Here is a 24,256-nt window from a genome sequence, read left to right as displayed (position 1 = left end):
TACATTTTAAGGCTTGCTTTATATCAAATATAGTGAAAAATGGGGTAGTCAAAAATATTACCCCCCCCATGTGAATTTTTGTTATCAAAACACACCTAATTAACCAATCAGCTTTCAAACCACACCTGTGTAGTCAATTGGCTTCGTAACAACAACCGAGCATTCAATCAGCATAAAAGGACTCCAAGGAACAGGGCACCTGTACACATTACTGAGAGGGACTACTTTTACTCACCATGCCAAAGACAAAAGAAATCAATCTTGAGCTCAGAAAGAAGATAGTGGAGGCTCATGAGAAGGGGCAAGGCTATACTGCCATTTCCAAGCGTTTCACAGAGTCTAGAACCGCTGTACATTGCATTATTGCCAAGTACAAGGAGACAAATTCTGCAAGAAACAAACCTGGTTGGGTCGTAAGCGCAAGATTTCAGGTCATAGTCAGAGATGTCAGCAAGAACCCCCGGACATCTGCTAAGATGATTGTTGTCGACCTGGCCTCCTCTGGAGTTGATGTTTCAAGGAAGACAGTTGTGAGGGCTCTTCATCGTGGTGGGCTTCAGGGCCCTCATCCCAGAAGAACCCCTTTACTCAAAGAGCGGCACATCACAGCCAGACTGAAGTTTGCCCGTGAACACTTGATGATGAGTTTTGGAAGTCTGTGCTTTGGTCTGATGAGACTAAACTGGAACTGTTTGGGTACATGGATGTTGCTTATGATTGGTGAAGAAAGGGAGTCTAGCCTTATCGCTGGGCCTTCCAACAAGACAATGACCTGAAGCATTCATCGATATTGGTCCAACAGTTCCTGAAGGATACCAAAACCAGGGTCCAGGAGTGGCCCGCACAGAGCCCAGACCTCAATCTTATTGAGAGTCTGTGGCAGGTGCTTAAAGTGAATGTCCATGCTCGGAAACCATGCAATTTGGACCAGCTGGAACAATTTGCAATGGAAGAATGGGCCAAAATCCCTCAGGAGACCTGTGCCAACCTAATAAAGAACTACTCTAAGAGGTTGCTGTCAGTTGTGGCTCAGAAAGGGTACACAATTGACTATTAATGGCCAGGGGGCTAATCATTGTGGACATCATATTTTTGCCCTTTCTTGTTTACAACTATCAATAAAATATCCTAATCAAACTTAGTGGACATTTTGTCTTTGTTATTTTGGAAACAAATGCAATATAAACACTTGTTGTTAATGGTCATTTTCATGGAGAAATCAAGAGTTTTGTCTAAATTCATGAGGGGGGGCTAATAATTTTGGCCTCAACTATATATATACTATGATGTATAGATGAATGAGAACGTGGCGTCCTGTGTGTTGTGCTGTGTTGTGTTGTACTGTGTTGTCAGTCAGGTGAACAGTGAATATATGTGAGCTCCCAGCTGCGACTCTGGATCTGTGTGCCTGCTCACTGACTGTGCAGGACTGACCTGGAAGACAAACACGTCTGGCTGTGGTGTCAGCTCGATCTTTGAGCCTGGCGGAACAGAGCAGAGGCAGCACTTCCTGCAGTGTGCAGCCCGGACCGACCGCTCTGTGTGCTGCTCAGCTGGTAAGAACCTGCCAGACCCTACTGAACCCTTCAAACAGAACTTTTTATGACTGATCTGGATGCAGGGACTTGTGACTGAGCTGTAGAGAACGATCAGCGAGGAGCAGCTGAGTTTGACTCGATCACACCCGACGAGTCATATGATCCTTCAGTCTGTTCTGATCCACTTTCTCTCCACACTGTGAGTCCAGTTACAATTGATCCCGGACCTGACCCAACATGGAGGTTTCCTTCGCAGGCAAACGAGCTCTTGTCACCGGAGCAGGAAAAGGTAAAGACGGCACCGACAACACATAACGTATGGACCGGACACAGTCCCAACACTGACACCAGCTGGCGGGTTTAAGAACTACATTGAAATGTACACATTGTAGGTTTAAATCCATTAGTTCACTAAGTTAAACTGTTCAGGTGTGTGTCTATGGTTGTGTATTCCTTCGTGAGTCAGGTTGTTTCAGATCATATCAGATGCACCAGGATGAATTAATAACGGGAATGTCATACAGCATACAGTGAGCCTCAGGTCACTGCACACTGAGCTCCCGGAGCTCTGGAGCTGAGACTACAAAGTGAAGCAGAGGATCATACAGTGTGAGCTCCATGAGTAGGAAAGAAAAGCTAGGCTCTGCAACATGCTGAAAACATCCATGAAAGAAGAAAGAGTGATTGATGGCTTTAAAGACTGCAGATCATAACAGAGTCATGAGGCTGACATATTCCACAGACTTTTACAGAGAGCGGTTAAACACAGCATGAGATCCAGATACACTGAGATCACAAGCCAACCACCGGGCAGTCTCTGAAGGTCCTTTTGTTCAGGTTTCTTTTGAGTATGACTTTGACGATATGCCACTTCATACATATTATATATATATAACAGCAGTAATCTTACAGCACAGCTTGATGACTCTTTTCAAGACCAAGATGCCAAACCAACAAACCAAAGAAAATGAAAAAGAAAGGACAGACACAATAACAGCGACTTCTCGCTTCTCCTTAAAAAAACAGCCACTGGTTTGTGTTTTTACATTAAGTTCCCCTTAATGCACATTGGTGCACTGCAGCTGCTGGCTCTCCTTTAATCATGATACACTCTGAGTTTTAGTTCTCATAAAGACAAACAACAATCAGAATGATTGAAAAATACATTTAAATATAAATATATTGTTTTAATTCATCATAAAACAACGGATGTCAAATGTGCATTGTGTCTAAATACAACCAGCCAACCAAAGCGCTTTGGCCCAACATGATACAGTGTAAGACTTGTGAAACTATTGATTTAATAAAAAATCTCTTCTGTTCATGTGTGTATTCAGGGAACAACATCTGAACCCTCCCTGTTGAGAACAGTATATTAGCACTATGTAAACATCTACTCTACATGTTTACAGTGTGTTGCTCCTCTCGTGGATGCACATAAATGGAGGCTGCTCTATAAACACAGTGGTAATATAAAATAATAGCAGTATTAATTGATGATGACAAATGACACAGAAAATTCTTTAACTTTATTGTGTAGTGCTCCTATATGCTGGGCGTTGAAGTGAAGTGTTGCTGTAAATGAAAGATGTTTAAACTCTATAATGAAACAGAATGTGAGCTTCAGAAAACGCATAGAGGTGGTTGTTAGATTGCACGTACCCACAAAGAGTCTGTGAGAAAAAGGAATTTAAAAAGCTTTTGTTGGTGGACTGCAGTGTGGCATAGCCTGAGACATGTGTGGAATGTGTGTGTGAGTGTGTGTCAGCTCTGGTGTCACAGCAGCAGCTCGCTCTGTAATAAGTCTTTGTGTTTATGGATGTTTGCTGTCTCAGGGATTGGCAGGGCCACGGCTCTGGCTCTGGCACGCTGCGGGGCAAAGGTCACGGCGGTCACGCGCACACAGGCTGACCTGAACACTCTGGTGCAAGAGGTACACCCCCTGCATACCACCACACACACCACCACACACACCCCCACCACAGACATGGTCACCTATCTGAGGGGCCCCTCACCCTGACCTGTGACCCTCCCACACCCTCCTCTGTTTCATCTGTCCCATTGTGCTCTCATTCCATCGCTCCATTCATTATCATCTGAGGTGTCTGCCTCTCTCTCCACTCCACTGCTCTGTTCACCTCCTTCATCTGTTGTCTCTCCTCATCCTGCTCTACGTCTTCATCACTGGGTGAGGTGTGAGGAGCAGCTGTCCTCTGGCTCATTTACTTCAGATCCACACTAGTTTGTATGACAAGGATGTAGAAAACTGAACCTACTCTGTCATGCAGTTATACATAAAGGATGACGGAGATGGAGAGATTCCATAATTATGACTTCACACAACAGGCCACTTATATGACACTGTTCATTGACACTTTCTTGAGAATATGTTTAGTGTATTTAATCATTCAATAATCATTCCAAAACACTCCACAGAAAACACACAAAGGACTCAAAAAATATGAATGAGCCTCAGTTTGACCTTTACTATAGATTTATGTTTTTCCATAGTCACAACAATCCATCAACCCAACTTTACTTGCTTTATATATTCACAGATTTCGATGACATTTTAATTTCATATCAGCAAAATATTCGTACATGCTGTTAGGCCTTACTGGGAGGAGGCCCTCATGTATACCGCATTGAACACACAGGTCAGGTGTACGAGGGTTGATGGAGTAAAACCACGGTAGTTTATAGTCTCATAATCTATTTGTTCATCAAGATAGAAACACCAGCAGGCCGTTCACATCCTCTGAGCATTCAACTTTGCTGCAGCTACAGTAATTTATTCAAATCTGTAGATCTGGCCGTCTGCCTCAAGATGCTCAAGTATTAAGATTTGGCAGACCGAGGGAGTTTTGCATCTTCGTTATGAAGTGTCTAATCTGGAGGTTCTTAAAAGTGTTCGAACAGATCCAAACTTTTGTCTTCTGTCGTCAGCACTGTATTTGTAAATAACAATGCAATTATCAAAAATAAAATAATCAAAGCAAAAATATCTTTTAAATAGAAATTAAAATGTTTTTTTGAAATAGTAATGCTAAAGATAATTTTTATTATTATTATTATTATTATTATTATTAATTATAATAAACATTTTATTAGTGAGAAACGCTCAGTAATTGTAATATTCCCATATATTGAAATTATCCATGATTATTTGTAATGCTTAATAATCACATAAAAGTATTTCTGTTTGATAATTTCCCTGTGAGGCTGTCTGTGGATCCTGATAGCAAACAAGATTTTAGCTTCTTTCTGGACAGAACACACTCAGTACTTTACTCTACAGTAGTTTGAATCATTTAGTTTCTGTGAGGAGAATTCTTATTGCTGACACTGGAGTCTTGATTCAGTGATAAATATTAATAGTCTTCAGTATATTCTTCATACTGAAGTCAGTATACATGATCCACTTCTGTTCTGTACTGTGATCACTGTAGAATGGATCAGTACTGGTTGTATGTGAAAGCCAGTGTAGGTATGGAGCCAGAACAGTCTCATAATGGATAAATGCACACATAAAGGAATAAATGCACGAAAAAGGACTCACAAATGTATTTGGGGAGTTGTATATATATATATGACTCGATACACAAATGCATTTTCAATGCACACATAAATATGCTTCAATCCATATATAAGTAAAAAAGAAATTCACATATAAAAATAAGATTTGTAAACATATTTGTGATGCGCACACAAATATTTCTTGTTTTAAATATGTGCAATAAAAATTCACAAATGTACAAATCGTCAGTTATTTGCAATTTTCACCAAAAACATATTTGGAAGTTGTTACATTGATATATGAATTGTCAAACGCGCATTTGTCTCAGTGCTTTTAATTTGTAAACCTCCCTGCATTTGTGTGCGGATTTTTGAGACTCATCTAACTAAAAAGAGCCGGCTCTATCGGCTCCCAACTGGCTCCTCAAATTTTTTTGTTGCTTAAATTAATTTATTACCAAAAATACTGAAAAATTATGTGTAAAATGAATTACTATATATCAAATGATTATTATTTATTAGGGCTGCCCCCGACCAAGGATTTTCTTGGTCGACCAGTGGTTGTCATTTAGAGCGATTAGTCGACTAATCGACGCATGTATGTATGTATACATATATATATATATATATATATATATATATATATATATATATATATATATATATATATATATATGTATATATATATATATATATATATATATATATGTATATATATATATACATATATTTATATAGCTATGCGCCTGTAGAGAGATTTACACAATAAGTAAAACACAGTGAGCTGGATAATTTAGCTTCCCCAGTACACACGAATAGTCTAATACTAGCACATATAACAATAATAAAATGGATTTATCTCTACTTTCAAATGTTCGGGCTGCCATGGGCAGGTAGCTAGTCTCCTTAGGCTACATGTTTAAGGTGGTACATCATGTTCGTCGTGGAGGAGTGATAGGTGAAGTTGAGTTAATTTTTTGAGTTTTTGGTTGACCAGTGCTTGGTCGACTATTTGGGGTCAGCCCTATTATTTATATGGCTTATTATACTCAACATGGAACAGAGTACTACAAAAATACATTTTAAAGTACATAGCCTTTTGTACAAACTGTGTCAATGAGCTCTGGGTTGTAGGTCCAGGTGGTTGTGGTGGTGTACTGTAGACGCTGCAGCAGCAACAGTTGCAGTAGACAAACTGGCACCTTCATTAGCAGCAGGTTCACTTTGCTTGTCTTTTTACTTTCAACTGCACTGATATCTCTCTCTCTCTGTGTGTGTGCTGTATCTGTAAGCCCCGCCCCTCCTGCTCAGCGCGGGGACACAGACAGCACCACACCAGAGTGATAGAGTTAACATTCTCTCTATGGCACTGCACCACACGTGTAGTTGACCAATCACGTGGGGCTTGGACAGAAAAAAAATTGAGGGAAAAAAAAAACAAAAAACAAAGCGGCTCCGGCTCCCAGACAGGAGCCAGCTCCGATCGTTCACTTCTAAGAGCCGGCTCTAAGAGCCGTTACGTTCGCGACCGACACATCACTACAGATAACTACTTCCGCTGGCGGTGTTCTGTGTCCGGTTGCCTTGCAACTGCATGACTGACTGCTGCCGCTAAGCTAGCCCTAAACAACTAGCGTTATGTCAACTAGCGTTCTGGCTCCATAGTATGTGTAGTTCATCAAAATGAGACATTCATAGGGCTGGGTGATATGGCTGAAAAATGTATCACGATATAAGTGTTTAATATCAGTCGATATCGAACCTATTTGAAATAAGAAAAATTTGAAAAATAACCCTTTAAATGGTGACTACAGGTGAGATTTTTGAGAAAAAAAATCATTTTCAAGATTTCAGAATCAGAATCTAAGACATGAGCCAAAATAGTGTAGAAGGTGACATTGCTGCTTGACAATATGTTAACCTCTTGAGCATTACAGAACTTTTTCCATTATTTTCTTTATAATTATATATCTTTTATGGAAACAGAATCTGTTTCAGAAGTCAGTGGGTGACATGACATGGAAGCTATTGAGAAAAAATCATAATTTCTGCATATTAATATTCATATAAAGAAGAGGAAGCACTAAAGTACCATAAAAAATGGTGTGCCTCATTTCCCCAGTTTACTAATACAATCTGCTGCTGGTTTGGAGTCACTGGGTCACATGAAATGAAAGATATTGAAAAAACTGCAATTATTTTGTATTAATATATTTATGCTGAGTAATTTAATGACGGTCCCTAAATCAGTTTCCAGCGATTCAGCGCGAGGCTCTGGAGGTGAGCTAACCTCCTGCTGCTAACACTGGGTGAACCTCAGTAAAGTCGCGGCTGGACCCGAGTGAATATCCAACCTGAAACTAACTTCACCCCGGTTCGACGAGTCGCCTGCTGCAGCCTTTGAATAGTATGACGAGGATTTCAGTCACTCACTCACGGTGACTTGTGGAATTATACAAATAGCAGAAATCTCTCTATAAAATCAAGGAATCTCTGTCTGTCTGTCCGTCTGTCTGTCTGTCTGTGTGTGTATGCCTCAAATATCTCTGCGGATCAGGATCAGACTGACCTGAGACTTACAACATGGCTGCTGCGTGTTTCAAGGGTGTGCGACTTTGCAATTGTTTGGACTGCAATAACACCGTTAATAAATTATTTCATAAATGCTTTACAAATTCACGAGCATTGTCCACCGGAGCCACTACAGTCACGTGCGCATCAGAGCCAACCACTGCAGAGCCCACCACGACCCCCCACCTTAAGAAACAAGCAGATTTATACCTGCAGCGGCGCGAGCTGGACCGGGATTTTGCCGGCAGTTCGGTCCCGTTCTGTTCTGTTCTGTGCATCTAAACTGACTGTTGTGGATTAATGAGACTAAAAGAGTCCGGACCGAGTCTGTTCGGGTCTGAGGAGATCCAGAGACGCGCGGACAACAAAGTGGAATCGGAATCTGTGGAGCCGCTAGCTACACGGCCCACCTCCCAAGGCGACGGACCGGACCCACCGGCACGTCCAAAACCAGACCTAGGGTAAATAATGTCCGCCACGCTTTTTTTCGCAAACTTTGCCGTCACGTTTGCTTTGTGTCTGGTGCAGGAAGAAACGGTAAAAATGGGCTTTTGTCACGAAAGTGTCCAAGCAGCAAGTTTAGTTGTAGGCCGTAGGCGGATGAATGACAGGCAACGACGGTCGGTGTGTAGACAGCGATATTGAGAGTTGAGAGATTTGTGACATTTAGCGTGTTTGGAGTGTGTAGTTAGTGTGTTGTGTAGTGTTTGGTGTAGTGTGTTTAGTGTGTAGTGGAGTCGTTTTTTTTGTTTAATGAGTCAGAATAATGAGGAGAAGCTGAATGTGGAGCAGGCAGTGCAGCTCTTCATTCAGCTGGAAGGAGCTCAGGCAGACCTGAGCATTGCCTGCATTTAAATGTAAATAGTTACATATAACTTTGTAAATATTTTAAATGTATGCACATATTTAGCAAACAACAATTTATATTTGCATTATAAGTAATAAAAAAATGGTTTGTTAAACATATTTGTGGTTTTCACAGTAAAAAAAAATTCTAACTTTTTCTACTCAGATTTTATGTTTTTTTTGTGATTTTAGGTCCATTGTGTTAATACAGTTTGTCAAAATAAAAAAATAACTGTACAGTCACACATGTGAGGTTGTGCTGAAAAAAAAAGCAAGTGAATAGTTTTTAAGGTGAAATATAATGGCAAAATCAAAAATAGTCAAAAACAGCCAATTATACCCTGGAATATCAGATTCCACAACAAACCTAAATATCCCTGAGGTCCCACCTTCAAACAAAGCCTCATTTGGCCATACATGAAAAAGCTACTTAACCCTCCACTTTTCTATTATATATATCTATCTATCTATCTATCTATCTATCTATCTATCTATCTATCTATCTGTATATATATATATATATATATATATATATATATATATATATATATATATATATATGAATAAATTTTTCTTACGGGCACTGCACTAGTGACAATAATAATTGATTTCAAGATAACTTAGGGTGTAGTGCTTTCACTGTGTGCAACTTACATTCGCCATTCACCCGTTATTAGGTTCAGCTCACAGCCTTCTGTTGTCTCCCTGACACCTCCAGACCCCCTCACCCCCTCACAGCCCCAAATGCTTCCTCCCCTCCCCCCTCACTCCCCTGATGTGAGCTCTCCGGTGCAGCACCTCTCCTCCACCTCCTCCTCCTCCTCCTCCTCTTCCACCTTCACCTCCTCCGCCTCCACTGAAGACACCAGCACCCTCCCCCACAAGACTGTAGCCGTTTTTAAACAGCCTCTCCGCATTATCTCGGTGGGCGCGGTGATTCGCCAATTCTCCGCCGATGGTGATTCACACAGAGCGAAGCATCTCCGCCTTCACGTGTGTAATTCACACAGAAAGCCGGCGCTGCGGCTCCTAAAGAGGCGTGACGGTGCACGTCATGTTGATGACGTCGGTGTTTCCCCAGGTGTTCCCCTGTCCGGACAGTTTATGATCATATGGATGCTGTTATATTGTGTAGTGATTGAGATCCTGACCCACCAAACATCCTGGAAAGTGACGGAGTTTAGTTTTTCGCGCTAAATTACATAATTATACATAATCACCATCAGTAAACAGGACGCTGTCTGACTCTGTCACTCGCGGGGACGGAGGCTGTTTTCTGGAGGACAGTTCACTGAAGTCTTGGTCTGGAGAGCTGACGGTCGTGGTGATTTATTTTCATCACAAACACTTGGTGAGTTAAAGTTTTTGTAGGTGACAAACGCTGGTTTTTTTTAGCAGAAATGTGAGGAAGAGTCGGTAGGACAGACAGGAGGACAGACGCTTCTCCACATACAGCTGTGGTATTTGTTTTCCTCATATAAGTTGCCAAAGACAGTTACAGTAACTACGTTACTTTTGTTCGGTCCTGTAACGTTGCTTTGTGGGACATTTCTCTGTATTTAGTTGAGTGAAGGACCTGTGTAGTTATCAGACTGCACGACAGACACGCCCTCGCTCCGCGTCTCTGGATTATCCGTTCACACTGGGACGGCTCACCAATAATGCGGCCCTGATACTACCTCCAGAGGCGGATCAGCGCCGGAGCCAAATTTCCCCCCTCTCCGCATCTGAAACTTTCACAGAGGGGAGGGTGCGGAGAATTGGCGCAGGATCCCCGTATGCAAACGGCAGTGTGAAAGGGGCTTGTGACTGCAGGCCAGGTTAGGAGACAGCTGGAGAGACTCCACCAGCAGAAGGCTGCAGGCCCTGACGGTATCAGCCCCAGGATCCTGAAGACATGTGCCAGCCAGCTGTCTCCTGTCTTACAACACCTCTACAACCTGAGCCTGGGTCAGGAGAGAATACCGGTGCTTTGGAAGACTTCCTGCCTGGTTCCTGTTCCAAAGAAGTCGACACCATCAGGCCTCAATGACTATCGACCAGTGGCCCTCACATCTTACGTCATGAAGGTGCTGGAGAGACTGGTTTTGGCCAACCTGAGGCCGCAGGTGAGAGCCCTGCTAGACCCTCTGCAATTTGCTTACCAGCCCCACTTGGGAGTTGATGACGCTGTCATCTACCTGCTGCAACGAGCCCATTCACACCTGGATGGTGGAGGAGGTACTGTGAGAATCACATTCTTTGATTTCTCTAGTGCTTTTAACACCATTCAGCCACTGCTACTGGGGGAGAAGCTGCGGGTGATGGGTGTAGACGACACAATGATCTCCTGGATTACTGACTACCTGACAGGCAGGCCACAGTTTGTCCGTATGGGCAGTGTTCTGTCTGATGCGGTGGTTAGTGATACAGGAGCTCCACAGGGGACTGTACTGTCTCCTTTCCTGTTCACCTTATACACCACTGACTTTCAGTACAACACCGGGTCGTGTCACCTGCAAAAGTTTTCTGACGACTCGGCTGTTGTTGGGTGTATAAGTGAGGGACAGGAGGAGGAGTACAGGGCACTGGTAGACAACTTGGTGGAGTGGACTGGACAGAATCACCTGCGGCTGAACATCAGCAAGACCAAAGAGATGGTGATAGATTTCAGGAAGAAGAGGAAGACGGCTTTCCAACCTCTGTGCATTCTGGGAAAGGATGTGGAGGCGGTGGAGGATTACAAGTACCTGGGTGTTACCATCAACCACAGACTGGACTGGAGATCTAACACTGAAGCTGTTTACAAGAAGGGGATGAGCAGACTTTACTTCCTGAGGAAGCTGAGATCCTTCAACGTGTGCAGCAAGATGTTGGAGATCTTTTATCAGTCTGTGGTGGCCAGTGTACTTTTCTTTGCTGTGGTTTGTTGGGGAAGCAGCATTGGAGCCAGCGACACCAACAGACTCAACAAACTGATCAGGAAGGCTGGCTCTGTGATTGGCTGCAAACAGGACACTCTGGAGGCTGTGGTGGAGAGGAGGACACTGAAAAAACTGTTATCCATCATGGATAATCCTCTCCACCCTCTCCAACTCACACTGGTCAGACAGCGGAGCACCTTCTCCGGAAGGCCGCTTCAGCTTCGCTGTCGTAGCAACAGATACAGGAAATCTTTCCTGCCACAATCCATCACTTTATACAACAACTCTCTCACCTCTGCCTAACAGAGAACTCTGGTCTCTCTGCTGTTTTGTTGTATATATTATTATTGTTTATAGTATATTTTGCACTGTATATATTTTTTGCAGACCCACTGCTGCTGTGACAAAATAATTTCCCAGTCTGGGATCATTAAAGTAATTCTATTCTATTCTATTAAACCTACAGAAATCACGTCTTTTTTTGTGGTGGCACTGAAAATCCAGTAGAATGCATTTAGGGGAAACACTTTCCAAAATACTGCCAAACTGGTGACGTGACCTTTCCTCTTTTATCCACAATGTCCTCTCACGCTGTCGCTCTCATTTTCTCCTTTCACTCCACGCCGTTCTTTTTGTTAAAGCAGTTATGAGGCACGATGGCGAACATGAAAGTGCTACTGTGCATGTCACTCAACAGGTTGTTGCTAGGTTACCAAAGAGCGAGTGAGTTTGTTCATACCACCAATCTTGGTGGGCCGGGACAGGTCGAGAGGTTAAAGCCCTTCCTCTGCCCACATCCCCCAGAATGCCTTGCGGTCCTGGATCAGGGTTTTTTTCCTGTTTTTTTTTAACAGAGTTCAGTGAAATTATCGAACGTTCTATCGAACGTATTTTATATTGATATTGATCACGTGTCTCTCGTGATAGATATCGTTATTGTTTTATCGCCCAGCCCTAGACATTCATTCCTCCTCTTCTGTCACCTGCACTGACATGTCGGCTGCCGGCCTCCTCCCACAGTGTGCCTCCATCACTCCCCTCTGTGTGGACCTGGCAGACTGGGGGGCCACAGAGGCCACCCTGCAGAACCTCGGCCCCATCGATCTGCTGGTGAATAATGCTGCCTGTGCCAGTCTGCAGCCGTTCCTGGACGTCACACCTGACCAGTTTGACCAGTAAGACAGTGTCCAGAATAATGTCATGATTTCCAGGCAGGAAGCTGCAGCAGCAACCTGTCATCATGGTCAGCACATTAGACTCAGGCTTTACTGTTTGTCTAGTGGCAACCTTTTCTGTGTGTTATGTTCTGTCATCTCCAGGTCGTTCAGTGTCAATGTGAAAGCTGTGCTGCATGTTTCCCAGGTACAATAATGGCTCTTCAGTACATCTACATGCACCATTTGCCCTTTCCATTTGTGCTGTGAGCTGGGTTGATATAGATGATGTCCACATATTTGACAGCAGCAGATATTCTGCTCAACAAACATCTTAAACTCTGCTGCTGCCTCATTGATGTGCTTCTGTTGCGTCAAACAGTGCTATGTCTCTGTGGTCAGATAGTGGCTCGTGGTATGAAGGCCAGAGGATCAGGAGGCTCCATTGTCAATGTGTCCAGCCAGGCCTCGCAGTGCGCCCTCAGAGACCACACCGTCTACTGTGAGTAACAGAGGAGCAGCCATGTTCCAGCGTTTACTTAGTCATTATTCCAAAAAAAAGGGACAGTCATTTAACATTTTCTTTTTGAAAACTGAATAGATATTCATTTTCCACCCCAGATTATGATACAATCAAATCAAACCACAGCTCAGAAAAGATATTAATTACGTTTCAGTGTTATCCAGCAGGAGGCAGCATGGACCTGCCAGTACTGATACAGAGCACTGTCTGTGAGGAGGTGATGGGCAGGGAGAGGAGAAGAGAGTAGGTGATGGGAGGGGAGAGGAGGTGATGGGAGGGGAGAGGAGATGAGAGGAGGTGATGGGAGGGGACAAGAGACAAGAGGAGGTGATGGGAGGGGAGAGGAGATGAGAGGAGGTGATGGGCGGGGAGAGGAGGTGATGGGAGGGGAGAGGAGATGAGAGTAGGTGATGGGAGGGGACAAGAGATGAGAGGAGGTGATGGGAGGGGAGAGGAGGTGATGGGCAGGGAGAATGAGATGAGAGTAGGTGATGGGAGGGGAGAGGAGGTGATGGGAGGGGAGAGGAGGTGATGGGAGGGGAGAGGAGATGAGAGGAGGTGATGGGAGGGGACAAGAGATGAGAGGAGGTGATGGGAGGGGAGAGGAGATGATGGGCGGGGAGAGGAGATGAGAGGAGGTGATGGGAGGGGAGAGGAGGTGATGGGAGGGGAGAGGAGGTGATGGGAGGTTGTGCTGAAAATAATGACACCAAACAAGACAAGGTAAATAGTTCTTAAGGTGAAATAATATAATGGTATAATCAAAAGTTATATCCCTGACGTCCCACCTTCAAACACAACCTCATTTTGCCATCCATGAAAAAGCTACTGAACCTCCCACTTTTCTATAGAAATACATGCTTCCTACGGGCAATGCACTAGTTACATTAAAACAGTAAATACAGACCACAAGGACACACAAAGCAAACAAACATCTTTCACAAGTGACTTACAAAATAAAAAAGCCAAACAAACAAGAACACCTTTACCAAAAAAATAAATAAATAAATAAATAAAAAGATTCATCATCCTCAGTCTTTTAACCAAGGCCTTAATGTATTCCATTTTCTTTCATAATCCTTGATCTTTTGCTGTCTTCTTGCGATAATACCCTCTAACTGAAAATAATGTTTCAAAAAGGGGAGAAGGTTAAACAATGTCAGAAATTCTTTTCCTTTCAGTTCAACAATAAATCTCTTATCAAGAAAAATAACTGTATTTAAAACATTTGGACATCTATTTCTTAATTCACCGAGGATTATTGTTTGAGGGCACAACACAAGGGAGTTTAAGGCTAACCATTTTTCCAATTCCATCCATAACATAACCACATATGGACAAAACCAGAAAAGATGCAACATATCTTCAATTTCAGTTTTACAAAAACAACAGTTTTGATACGCTTGTAACGCCCAAATGCAAAGCATTTTTCTTGTGGGCAAAATTTTATATAGAATTCTTATTTGGAAATATTGTGATTTAGTATCTGTGATAGAATTATAAGTTAGATTATACACCTGTCGCCATGGCAAAGGGGTATCAAATATCCCCTCCCAATAAGATTGAAATTTATCTGGCTCCTTATTTAAATTATATGCCCTCAAGAAAAACTTGTGCATTAAGGGGTTTATCTTTTTCCCTTTAAGCCACAGGTAATTTTTTATAAGACGTTTACATACCAACAATTTTCTTTTTGTGTTTTTAACTTTTTTCCTCCAAACTAAGGGACAGAATGTTTTATATGAATAAATAATACCATTCAAATCCATTACATCATTTACAAAGATAATGCCTTTTTTAACAAAATGCTCCCACAAAATAGGTAATCTGTTGATCAGTATATTAGAATTAAACCATATCATTTGTTGCAAAATGGCATCTACAGACTCAGGTGGAAAATACTGGAAATGTAGCCATGCCTGTATCATATCTTTAAAAAAAGGTGATAGGTTTATAAAAATATTTTGCAGACACTGAAAATGGGTATTTGAAATTTGTGCAAACATAAATAAATTATACTTGAATATTGGGTGTATATTGCGCAAGAAGCAAGAGGAGCTCCAGTTGGGATTACAATATATTTTCTGTACCCAAGACGCTTTTAAGGACAGATTCAGTGCCTTCAGATTAATTATTTTGACACCTCTTTCATCCAAAGAATTATATAAATATTTTCTCTTAATCTTTTCTGGTTTATTATTCCATATAAAATTAAAGACTAATTCATCATACTTCTTGTAAAAAACCTTGTTAGGGGATGGAAGAGACATTAACAAATGAGTAAACTGAGAGGCACACAATGAATTAACAAGGGTGACTTTCCCAAATAAAGATAATGTTGTTGATTTCCATGGACATAACACTTTTTTCATTTTTTGAAGTTTATTCTCAAAGTTAATTTTTACCAGTTCATCAATCCTTTTTGGAATATGAATACCAAATATATCTATTGGTCCATCTGACCACATCAGTGTTGGATTACAAGAAAGTTTGAATGTAGTTCCATGTAGTGAACCTAATCGCAAAATAATACATTTATCATAATTTGGCTTCAAACCAGACAATTCTGCAAACTGAACCAAATCTTTAAGTAATGCATTCAAATAATTTTCTTTGGGTGATAAAAAGAAAATTGTATCATCCGCTTATAACGAAATCTTTGATTCTAACCCATAATTACTCAAACCTTTAATATTGATATTATTCCTAATTTTTATCGCTAATGTTTCCTCTATAATAGGAAACTTTGTGATAAATGGCCACTGTTTATAATTCTACTTAATGGATTATTATATAGTGCTCTAACCCAACTTATCAAAGAAATACCAAAATTAAAAAATTCCAAACATTTATAAATGTACTCCCATTTCACTGTATCGAAATCTTTTTCAAAATCGGCCACAAAAATTAAACCAGGTTTCTTTCCTTTCTCATAAAGTTCAATAATTTCCAAGAGATGTCTTATACTATCCCCAATAAATCTACCCTCAATAAATCCATTCTGATCTTTATCAATAATTCCATGCATAACCGTTTTAATTCTAGAGGTGATACATTTAGACAATATTCTGTTATCACAACACAATAGAGTTAAGGGTCTCCAATTTTTTTATTTAACTGGATCTTTGTATTGACCAGTTGCCTCTTGTTTTAGGAGAAGAGAGATCAGTCCCTCTTGCTGAGTTCCAGACAATCTACCAACCTCAAAAGAATAATTGAAAGATGCTAGAATGGGATCTTTTATATAATCAAAACATATTTTGTAAAATTCAATCGGGATCCGATCTAGTCTAGGTGATTTACCTGATTTAAAGGAATTTATTGCTTGACGAAGCTCCTCCTCATAGATCATACCTTCATAATCTTGTTTCTGTAAATCTGACAATTTTTTAGGATAAGAGTTGGGGAGAAAGGATTGGTAGAGGTCTGGAGGTGGACAGCTCTGTTCTAGTACTAGAGTGTAAATATTTTGAAAAAAGGATTTTTCTTCCTCTAAGATTTTTATCTTCAGTCTCCAGTTGAGTAATATTTTTCCTTGTTTGATTTCTATGAACCAATTTTAAAAAGAAGTTAGTACATTTCTCACCCTTCTCCATCCATGTAGCTCTGGAATTAATTCTAATGCCACTAGCTTTTTTATGGTAGAGTCTCTCTAACTCTCTGTTTATTTTCCAAAGTAGCATATATATCTAAAAAGGTTTCACCGTCCTCATCAATTTCTTCATTTAACTTTTTTTTTTAATCTCTTGAATCAATTCATTTTCATAACGTTTGTTCAACCTATGTTTCCAAGAAGAATATTTTATGCAATATCCCCTGAACGAACACTTAAAGGAATCCCATACAATATGTGGGTTAGCACTAACAATATTAAACTTGAAAAAATCTGAAATAAATGTTTTTGTATTTTCAACAAACAAATCATCCTGTAATAAAGACAGATTAAACTTCCAGAAACCTGGACCTCTATGAAAATTATCAGTCATCACCTGGAGGGTTATAAGTGAATGATCTGAACGCATATGTTCACTTATATCAGTTGTAGATGTCTTTGAACATCTCATTTTTGGGGGATTTTTTAGTTACCATATATCAATTAAATCAAGGGAGGACATCAGGGTCTGGATAGCTCCATGTGCATGTGGATGATAATTAACTGAAGAATTTCCAGTCCTGTCCATCATGGTGTCCAACACCGTATTAACATCTCCTGTAATGATAATATTAGACCCACAACCTTTTAGATTCTGAATGGTCTCTTGAATACATTCAAAAAAAGTGGCATCATCCTTATTTGGTGCATATAGATTAACTAAGCATAATCGTAGAGATTTAATTGTGCAGTCTACAATAATCCATCTTCCTTCTGTATCTCATAGAGTTGTATGGATTACATATTCAATATTCTTTTCAATAAGGATTGATACCCCCCTTTGATTGGTAGATCCATGAATAAAAAAAATATGTCCTCCCCATTCTCTCATCCATTTCATTTCATCCTTTAACAGAGTGTGTTTCTTGTAAACATATAATGTCAAATGTACATTTATCTTTAAGCCATTTGAAAACCTAATTTCTTTTTATATTGTAAGCTAACCCATTACAGTTATAACTCCCTATAACCAACCTATTTATGTCCATAGACAATCTTTAATAATATTGAACCATGGGAGTGCCGTTTAGCTCAGTTGGTAGAGCACGCGTCCCATGTGCTGCCTCCCAGCCTGGGTCCCTTTGCTGCGTGTCATTCCCCCTCTCTCTCCCCCTGTTTCCTGTCATATCTTCAGCTATACTATAATAATAAAGCCATAAAAGGTCAAAAAAATACTTAAAAAAAAATAATAATAATAGTATTGAACCATCACATATAAAACATAAAATAAAATAACATTTTTTTAAAATTGGGGGGGACTTCCGGTCTGTGCGGAGCCATGTGAAGACGTGTTTGAGCCCAGCTCTTCGGTAAATAGTTACAATTTCAAGAACAACGCTTCAATTTCAGTGCACATTTGACCTGGACTGAGGCCATTTCAGTTTATGTTCAACTGAGAAGGTTTATAGCCTTTTATCAGCGAGTTACTTCCATCATGCCTAAAAGTCAAAGCGCCAGGAACGTTGAGCCCCAAGAAGCTAACGGCAGCGCTAATGCTAGTGCGCAACAAGCAATACTAGCAGCCATCAGTAAACTCCGAGAGGAAGTTATGGAAAAAATTGCAAGTACTGCGTCTGCCCACTCGGTCCAACTTCGCGGACTACAGGACACTGTGGAAAAGATGAGCGCCACCGTGGAGGCTACGGCGGGCCGGGTAACAGAGTTGGAATCAGCGGTGAGCGGCCATTCCGATGCTATTAGCACCCTGGAGGCAGAGAAGCTAGCAGTAAAGAGAGAGGTGTCTACTCTAAAGGAGCGGTGCGAGGACCTGGAGGTGAGGTCCCGCCTCTGCAATATCCGAATCATGGGAGTGAAAGAGGGACGGTGAAAATGGTGGAAGATTGTCCGACTTTGTTGCACGTTTGCTGAAAGAGACACTGGCCTTCGATAAACCACCGCTCTTGGACCGAGCGCACCGTAGTCTTCGCAGCAAACCCACGGATGAGAACGTGCCGCCTCGGGCGATAATTGTTCGATGCCATTATTTCGGGGAAAAAGAAGCTATTCTTCGCAAGGCAACGGAGCGCCGTCCGATTACAACAGTGGCAGGTGACAAGATCTCGCTCCTCCCGGATTATACGCAGGCGGTGAGTAAGCAGCGGGCAGCCTTCACTGAGTTAAGGGCGCTGCTACGAAACTACGAGAACGTTCGCTATGGTCTTCTGTACCCGGCCATACTGAGGATTACCACCCCGAACGGGAAGGAGGCTCGCTTCAAGGACCCGGGTCAGGCTAAAGACTTCATAGTGAAAAATCTGTCACCAGATAGGGTCCAGACATAAAAGATACGATGGCACGACCGACCCGAATGGCGACTGAACTGGTAAAATCACCTGCAAATTACTTTTAAGGAAAAAACAAAAATGCGCACGTGGCCTACTGTTCAATATGACTGTGCAGGTATGTTGAAATTACTCTTAGAGAACACTGCTAAACCTATGGGGTGAGAGGCACTCTCTTCTGTCCTTCTCTCACTCTCAGTTTTGGGTCAAATTGTGAACAAATCAAACTGCATTATTAATATTAACATATGGGTAATATATTCGTTTGAGCTGGGCTTTTATGGTAAGCTCATTCACTGTAAGTCTGAGTCGGATTTGGACCTGGACTAGGAGTAACCCTGGTCTCTTTTTTGTTTTGGTTTCGTTTTGTATCTGAGGCCACTGTTTATGGCAGACGAGGTTTTGAACATGTTGTTTGAGGTTATAATGTTCGATGATTGCATTGCACACCTTTTTATGTTTGTTCGTCTTTTTATGTTTTGCTTTCCCTGTACTTTGTCTCCTCTGGGTCAGGTATACTATGCAGGGTTTTGTACGTTTCTCAAGTATGTGTTGCAGGATGGTTGCTGTATGGGTGTCTGGGTCACAGCAGATCAGAGGACATACTGGAGGTCAGAAATTTGGGCTCATCGGCAACGCCAGATAGATCATGCTCACTATGGCAGCGAGTGGTAACAAGGTATCTGGAGTCGGGGTTAGAGTGGTGAGCTGGAATGTTCGAGGGCTCAACCATCCAATAAAACGTAATAAAGTGTTCCTTCATTTGTGTACTTTCAGGAAACACACTTATTAAAACAGGATCAGAATAAAATTAAAAGAGCAGGTTTCACACAAACGTATCACTCCTCTTTCAACTGTAAAGCTAGGGGTGTGGCGATACTTTTACACAGATCAGTACAATTCAAGGAGCTTAATACAATTCAAGACAAAGATGGACGCTATGTAATTGTACAAGGAACTCTAGGTAACACACCAGTAATACTAGCAAATATTTACGCCCCTAACTGGGATAATAGACAGTTCTTTTAAAATACATTCTCACTCCTTCCTGACCTCGACAGGTAGAATCTAATACTTGGGGGGGACTTCAGCTGTGTTCTTCATCCAACACTAGACCGCTCTCATCCAAGTCACAACACTGGCACTTCATTAAATAACTCTTATCAGTGTATTAACGCATTTCTGCAGACCTACAGGATGGTAGATCCTTGGAGATTTAGACACCCGACATCAAAACAGTTCTCTTTTTTTTCCCCACCACATCAATCGTATTCCAGAATTGATTACTTTTTGTTAGACCCTAGACTTCTCCCCTTCTTAATTTCGACAGACTACGAAACAATAGTAATATCAGACCACAGTCCTATAATCTTAAATCTCAGATTCCCAGACATGGCTCCTCCCAGGCCACTATGGTGGCTCAACACGAGACTTTTGGCAGATGAGGAATTTGTGCAGTTCATCAACACACAAATTGATTTTTTTCTTGAAACAAACACCCTTTTGTGGGAATCATTTAAGGCCTTCATAAGGGGGCAAATAATTTCCTACAGTGGGAGTCGCTCGAAGAGAAAAATGAAGCGTTTGTTAGACATCAGTGACAGACTGAAATCAATTGATCAGTGTCAATCAGCCTCACCATCTGCAGGTCTTTTGAAGGAAAGATCATTACTTCAAGCTGAATATGACCTCCTGATGAATGAAAGGGCCATAGACATGCATTTGAAATCACGACAGCAATACTTTGAGCATGGGGAAAGGGCCAGTAAGATGTTAAGTCATCAGCTAAAGCAAATGGCTGCAGCAAATCACATATCGGCAGTTAAAGATAAAGATGGTAATATGGTCACAGATCAACTGGGAATTAATGATCAATTTAAGGCATTTTATGAGGAGTTATACACCTCTAAACAGTGTGAAGAAGGGCTAGTAGAGGATTTCTTTAGGAGGATCAGGGTTCCTAGGTCAGAGGATGTAGACAGAGACAGTATAGAGGGTGGAGTACAGCTAATGGAAATAGAACAGGCAGTCAGGAAAATGACATCTGGGAAATCCCCAGGGCCGGGTGGATTTCCAATAGAATTCTATCGAACTTTCTCACTGAAACTCCTCCCTTTATTATGTAAAGTGTATGACGAAGCCTTCAGGGTCAAATCTCTTCCTCCAACGATGACACAGGCTACCATCTCAGTGCTTCTCAAGAGGGATAAAGACCCACTGCAATGTGAATCTTATCGTCCAGTGAGCTTGCTCTGCTGAGACTATAAAATACTAACTACAGTTTTAGCAGACAGATTGGAGCGGGTGCTAGACAAAATCATTCATGCTGATCAAACAGGGTTTATTAGGAGTAGACAGCTATATAGTAATCTTCGCCGGGTATATAATGTAATGTATCTTCCAGGTAGTAATAATGTCGCTGAGGCTATTATTGCATTGGATGCCCATAAAGCATTCGACAGAACTGAGCATAAATATTTGCTTTCGGCCCTAAAATATTTGGGATTTGGACCTTCGTTCTGTTCTTGGGTGAATCTGTTGTACACCAGCCCACAAGCTGCAGTCAGGACGAACAATAATATGTCAAAATATTTCTCTTTATTTAGAGGGACTTGGCAGGGATGTCCCCTGTCCCCTCTGCTCTTCAATGTTGCCATTGAGCCATTGGCTGTTTCACTGAGATCTGACAGCACATTAACAGGAATTAGCAGAGGAGGACACATACGCAAACTTTCATTGTATGCAGACGACCTCCTTCTTTTTTTGTCTGACCCCAGAAACTCCATCCCAAGTGCTCTGAAAACCATCACCGATTTTGGATTAATTTCAGGATACAAAATGAATATGGCAAAAAGCATAATATTTCCAGTCAACGATAAAGCTAGTCAAATGCAATTGGAAACTTACCAATTTAAGTTAAGTAAAGACAAATTTACCTATTTAGGAGTGTCGGTGACCAAACATTATAGGGACCTGTTTAAACACAATTTCGAACCAGCTCTAATACAGGCAAAAAAAGACATGGAACGATGGTCAACACTTCCTCTGTCAATGGCTAGAAGCATAAATTCAGTAAAGATGGTAATATTGCCAAAACTCTTATTTCTCTTCCAAACCATTCCACTATTCATTGCAAAGTCATTTTTTAAAGAACTGGATAGGGCTACTTCGATGTTTATTTGGAACAAGGAAATACCACGTATCAGAAAGGAGTGCTTGGAAAGATGGAAGGAGGAAGGAGGGTTGGCCATGCCAAATTACATGCATTACTACTGGGCAGCTAACACGTCCAAGTTGAATATCTTGATGCGGCCTTCTGAGGGAGAGCAAATGCCCCTTTGGGAACTCATGGAGCAGCATTCCTACAGTCCCATAGCACTGAGCTCCTTAATCTGTGCTCCACTGCCAATAAGTAAGAGACCGCTTGGGCACAACCCAGTGACTCAGGGATCGCTTAAGATATGGACACAGTTAAGAATCCATTTTGGGTGCAAACAGGGCCTCCCTTTAACTCCCATCTCGGCAAATGCACTCTTCCCACCATCTCTTATTGACACGACTTTCCAGCTCTGGCGAGAAAAGGGGTAGGCTTAGTCAGGGATTTCTTCAGAGAAGGCAACTTCATGTCATTTCAGCAGTTAAGGGCAAAACTCAATATTTCACAATCACATTTTTTCAGATACCTGCAGGTCCGAAGCTTTATCAAAAAACATTTTTCCCCTTCTCTTCAAAACATACAGAGCGGCTGGTTAGAAGAATGCTTGAAGGTTGATCCTTGGCAGGGGGGGTGTTTGTCTGCTATATATGAGATGTTGCAAAAGGGCAGCAACCCCCTCTTTGGACCATATCAAACAGCAGTGGGAGGCGGAATTAGGCTCTGGTCTTTCTGCGACAGAATGGGGAAGGGCAGTTGGCTGGGTGCATAACTTTGTATCAGGCATGGTCTCCTCCAATTTAAGGTACTACACAGACTCCACCTATCAAATAGCAGGCTTGCCAGAATGTTTCCCGGAACCAGTGAGAACTGCCCTAGGTGTAAATGTGACCCGGGCACCCTTAACCATGTTTTGGTTCTGCCCAAGACTGAAAGACTTTTGGGAGGGGGTTTTTAACACCATCACTGCAGTGTGGAAAATAAAAATTCAACCGAACCCTGTCACAGCCCTATTTGGGGTGGTGCAACTGGACTATAGCATCTCAGCCACACATGCCACAGCAGTGGCCTTTGCTACACTTTTGGCACGGCGGAATATCCTGCTTAAATGGAAAAAGTCAGTTCCCCCTTCCCATAAACGATGGGTGATGGACATGGTGGCTCATCTCATGGTGGAACAATTAAGATACATAATTCAAGGCTCGGAGGGAAAGTTCAGAGAGCTTTGGCGGCCATTTCTGCTGCATGTTGAGAAACTCCCTGTTGAGTAAATAACTACAAGGGCCCTGTGATTTTGGATTTTTAAATGTATGTAATTGTTTTCGATTTTTTATGCAGCTATTTTTGTAATTTTATTTATTTATTCATTTATTTTGTATTTTTATCTTTTTCATCCTATTTTATTTCATTCTATTTGATCTATTTTTATTTATTTTATTTATTTATTTGTGTTTTATTTATTTATTTATTTATTTTTTGTTTATTTATTTATTTTTCCATTGAGGTGGGTGTGTGCAAAGCATTGACGTTGTTTAATGTTTTCATACTGTATATTTGTCAAAAATCCAATAAAAATATTCAAATATATACTTATACAAAAAAAAAAAATAATAAATTGGGTGGTCAGCAGAGGCAACGCCACCTTAACACGTGTGTGGAGGCCATCATTAATGGTACAAAATATCTTACTCACTTATATGGCAAGCAAATCAAATCCCTCTTTTCCTCTTTCCACAATCATTCTTGCATTATTATCCTCATTGTCTATAAGTAGCCTAAACTTTTCAGTCTCCTGTCATACAAGACCACCATAATGAAATGGGCATGAGTAATACAGTCATTCAAATATCCGAAGATTGTCTCTCTCTTTTTTTCCCCCTTTTTTCATTGCATGTGTGGGTGGTCTAGTTGCGGCCAAACAGTCACGGTGTGATTTCTTTATCCTTGAATAGTCTACCGTTTATATAAAGCTTATCTACAATGAGTCTTACCACATCTTTCTTCTCCCGATGCTCTTTGAATTTGGGGATCAACTTTCTCCTTCGTGCCACAATTTCTGGAGGGAACTGGTCGGTCACACCATACGGCTTACCCGCCAGGTGTTTGCTGAAACTTTT

At 41.3% G+C, this 24,256-nt stretch overlaps 1 protein-coding gene across 2 annotated transcripts in view; it reads left to right on the top strand.

Annotated features, from left to right (window-relative positions):
• Nucleotides 1-1,460: 1,460 nt before the first annotated feature.
• Nucleotides 1,461-24,256, top strand: part of dcxr (dicarbonyl/L-xylulose reductase) — a 31,839-nt gene continuing 9,043 nt past the window's right edge. The window contains exons 1-6 of one of the 2 annotated variants that reach the window (XM_030399648.1): nt 1,486-1,556; nt 1,748-1,827; nt 3,374-3,471; nt 12,395-12,549; nt 12,694-12,736; nt 12,931-13,030. In XM_030399648.1, coding sequence (XP_030255508.1) covers nt 1,776-1,827; nt 3,374-3,471; nt 12,395-12,549; nt 12,694-12,736; nt 12,931-13,030 — 448 coding nt within the window. In that variant the 5' untranslated portion in view covers nt 1,486-1,556; nt 1,748-1,775. Of the gene's footprint in view, nt 1,828-3,373; nt 3,472-12,394; nt 12,550-12,693; nt 12,737-12,930; nt 13,031-24,256 lie in introns of both variants that reach the window. The other variant, XM_030399649.1, reaches the window with a different exon arrangement.

The sequence above is a fragment of the Sparus aurata genome, chromosome 20 (assembly GCF_900880675.1).
Source record: "Sparus aurata chromosome 20, fSpaAur1.1, whole genome shotgun sequence".
In the NCBI taxonomy this organism is placed as follows: domain Eukaryota; kingdom Metazoa; phylum Chordata; class Actinopteri; order Spariformes; family Sparidae; genus Sparus; species Sparus aurata.
Note: the sequence above shows the minus strand (reverse complement) of the source record. Positions and strands in the feature narration are given on the sequence as shown.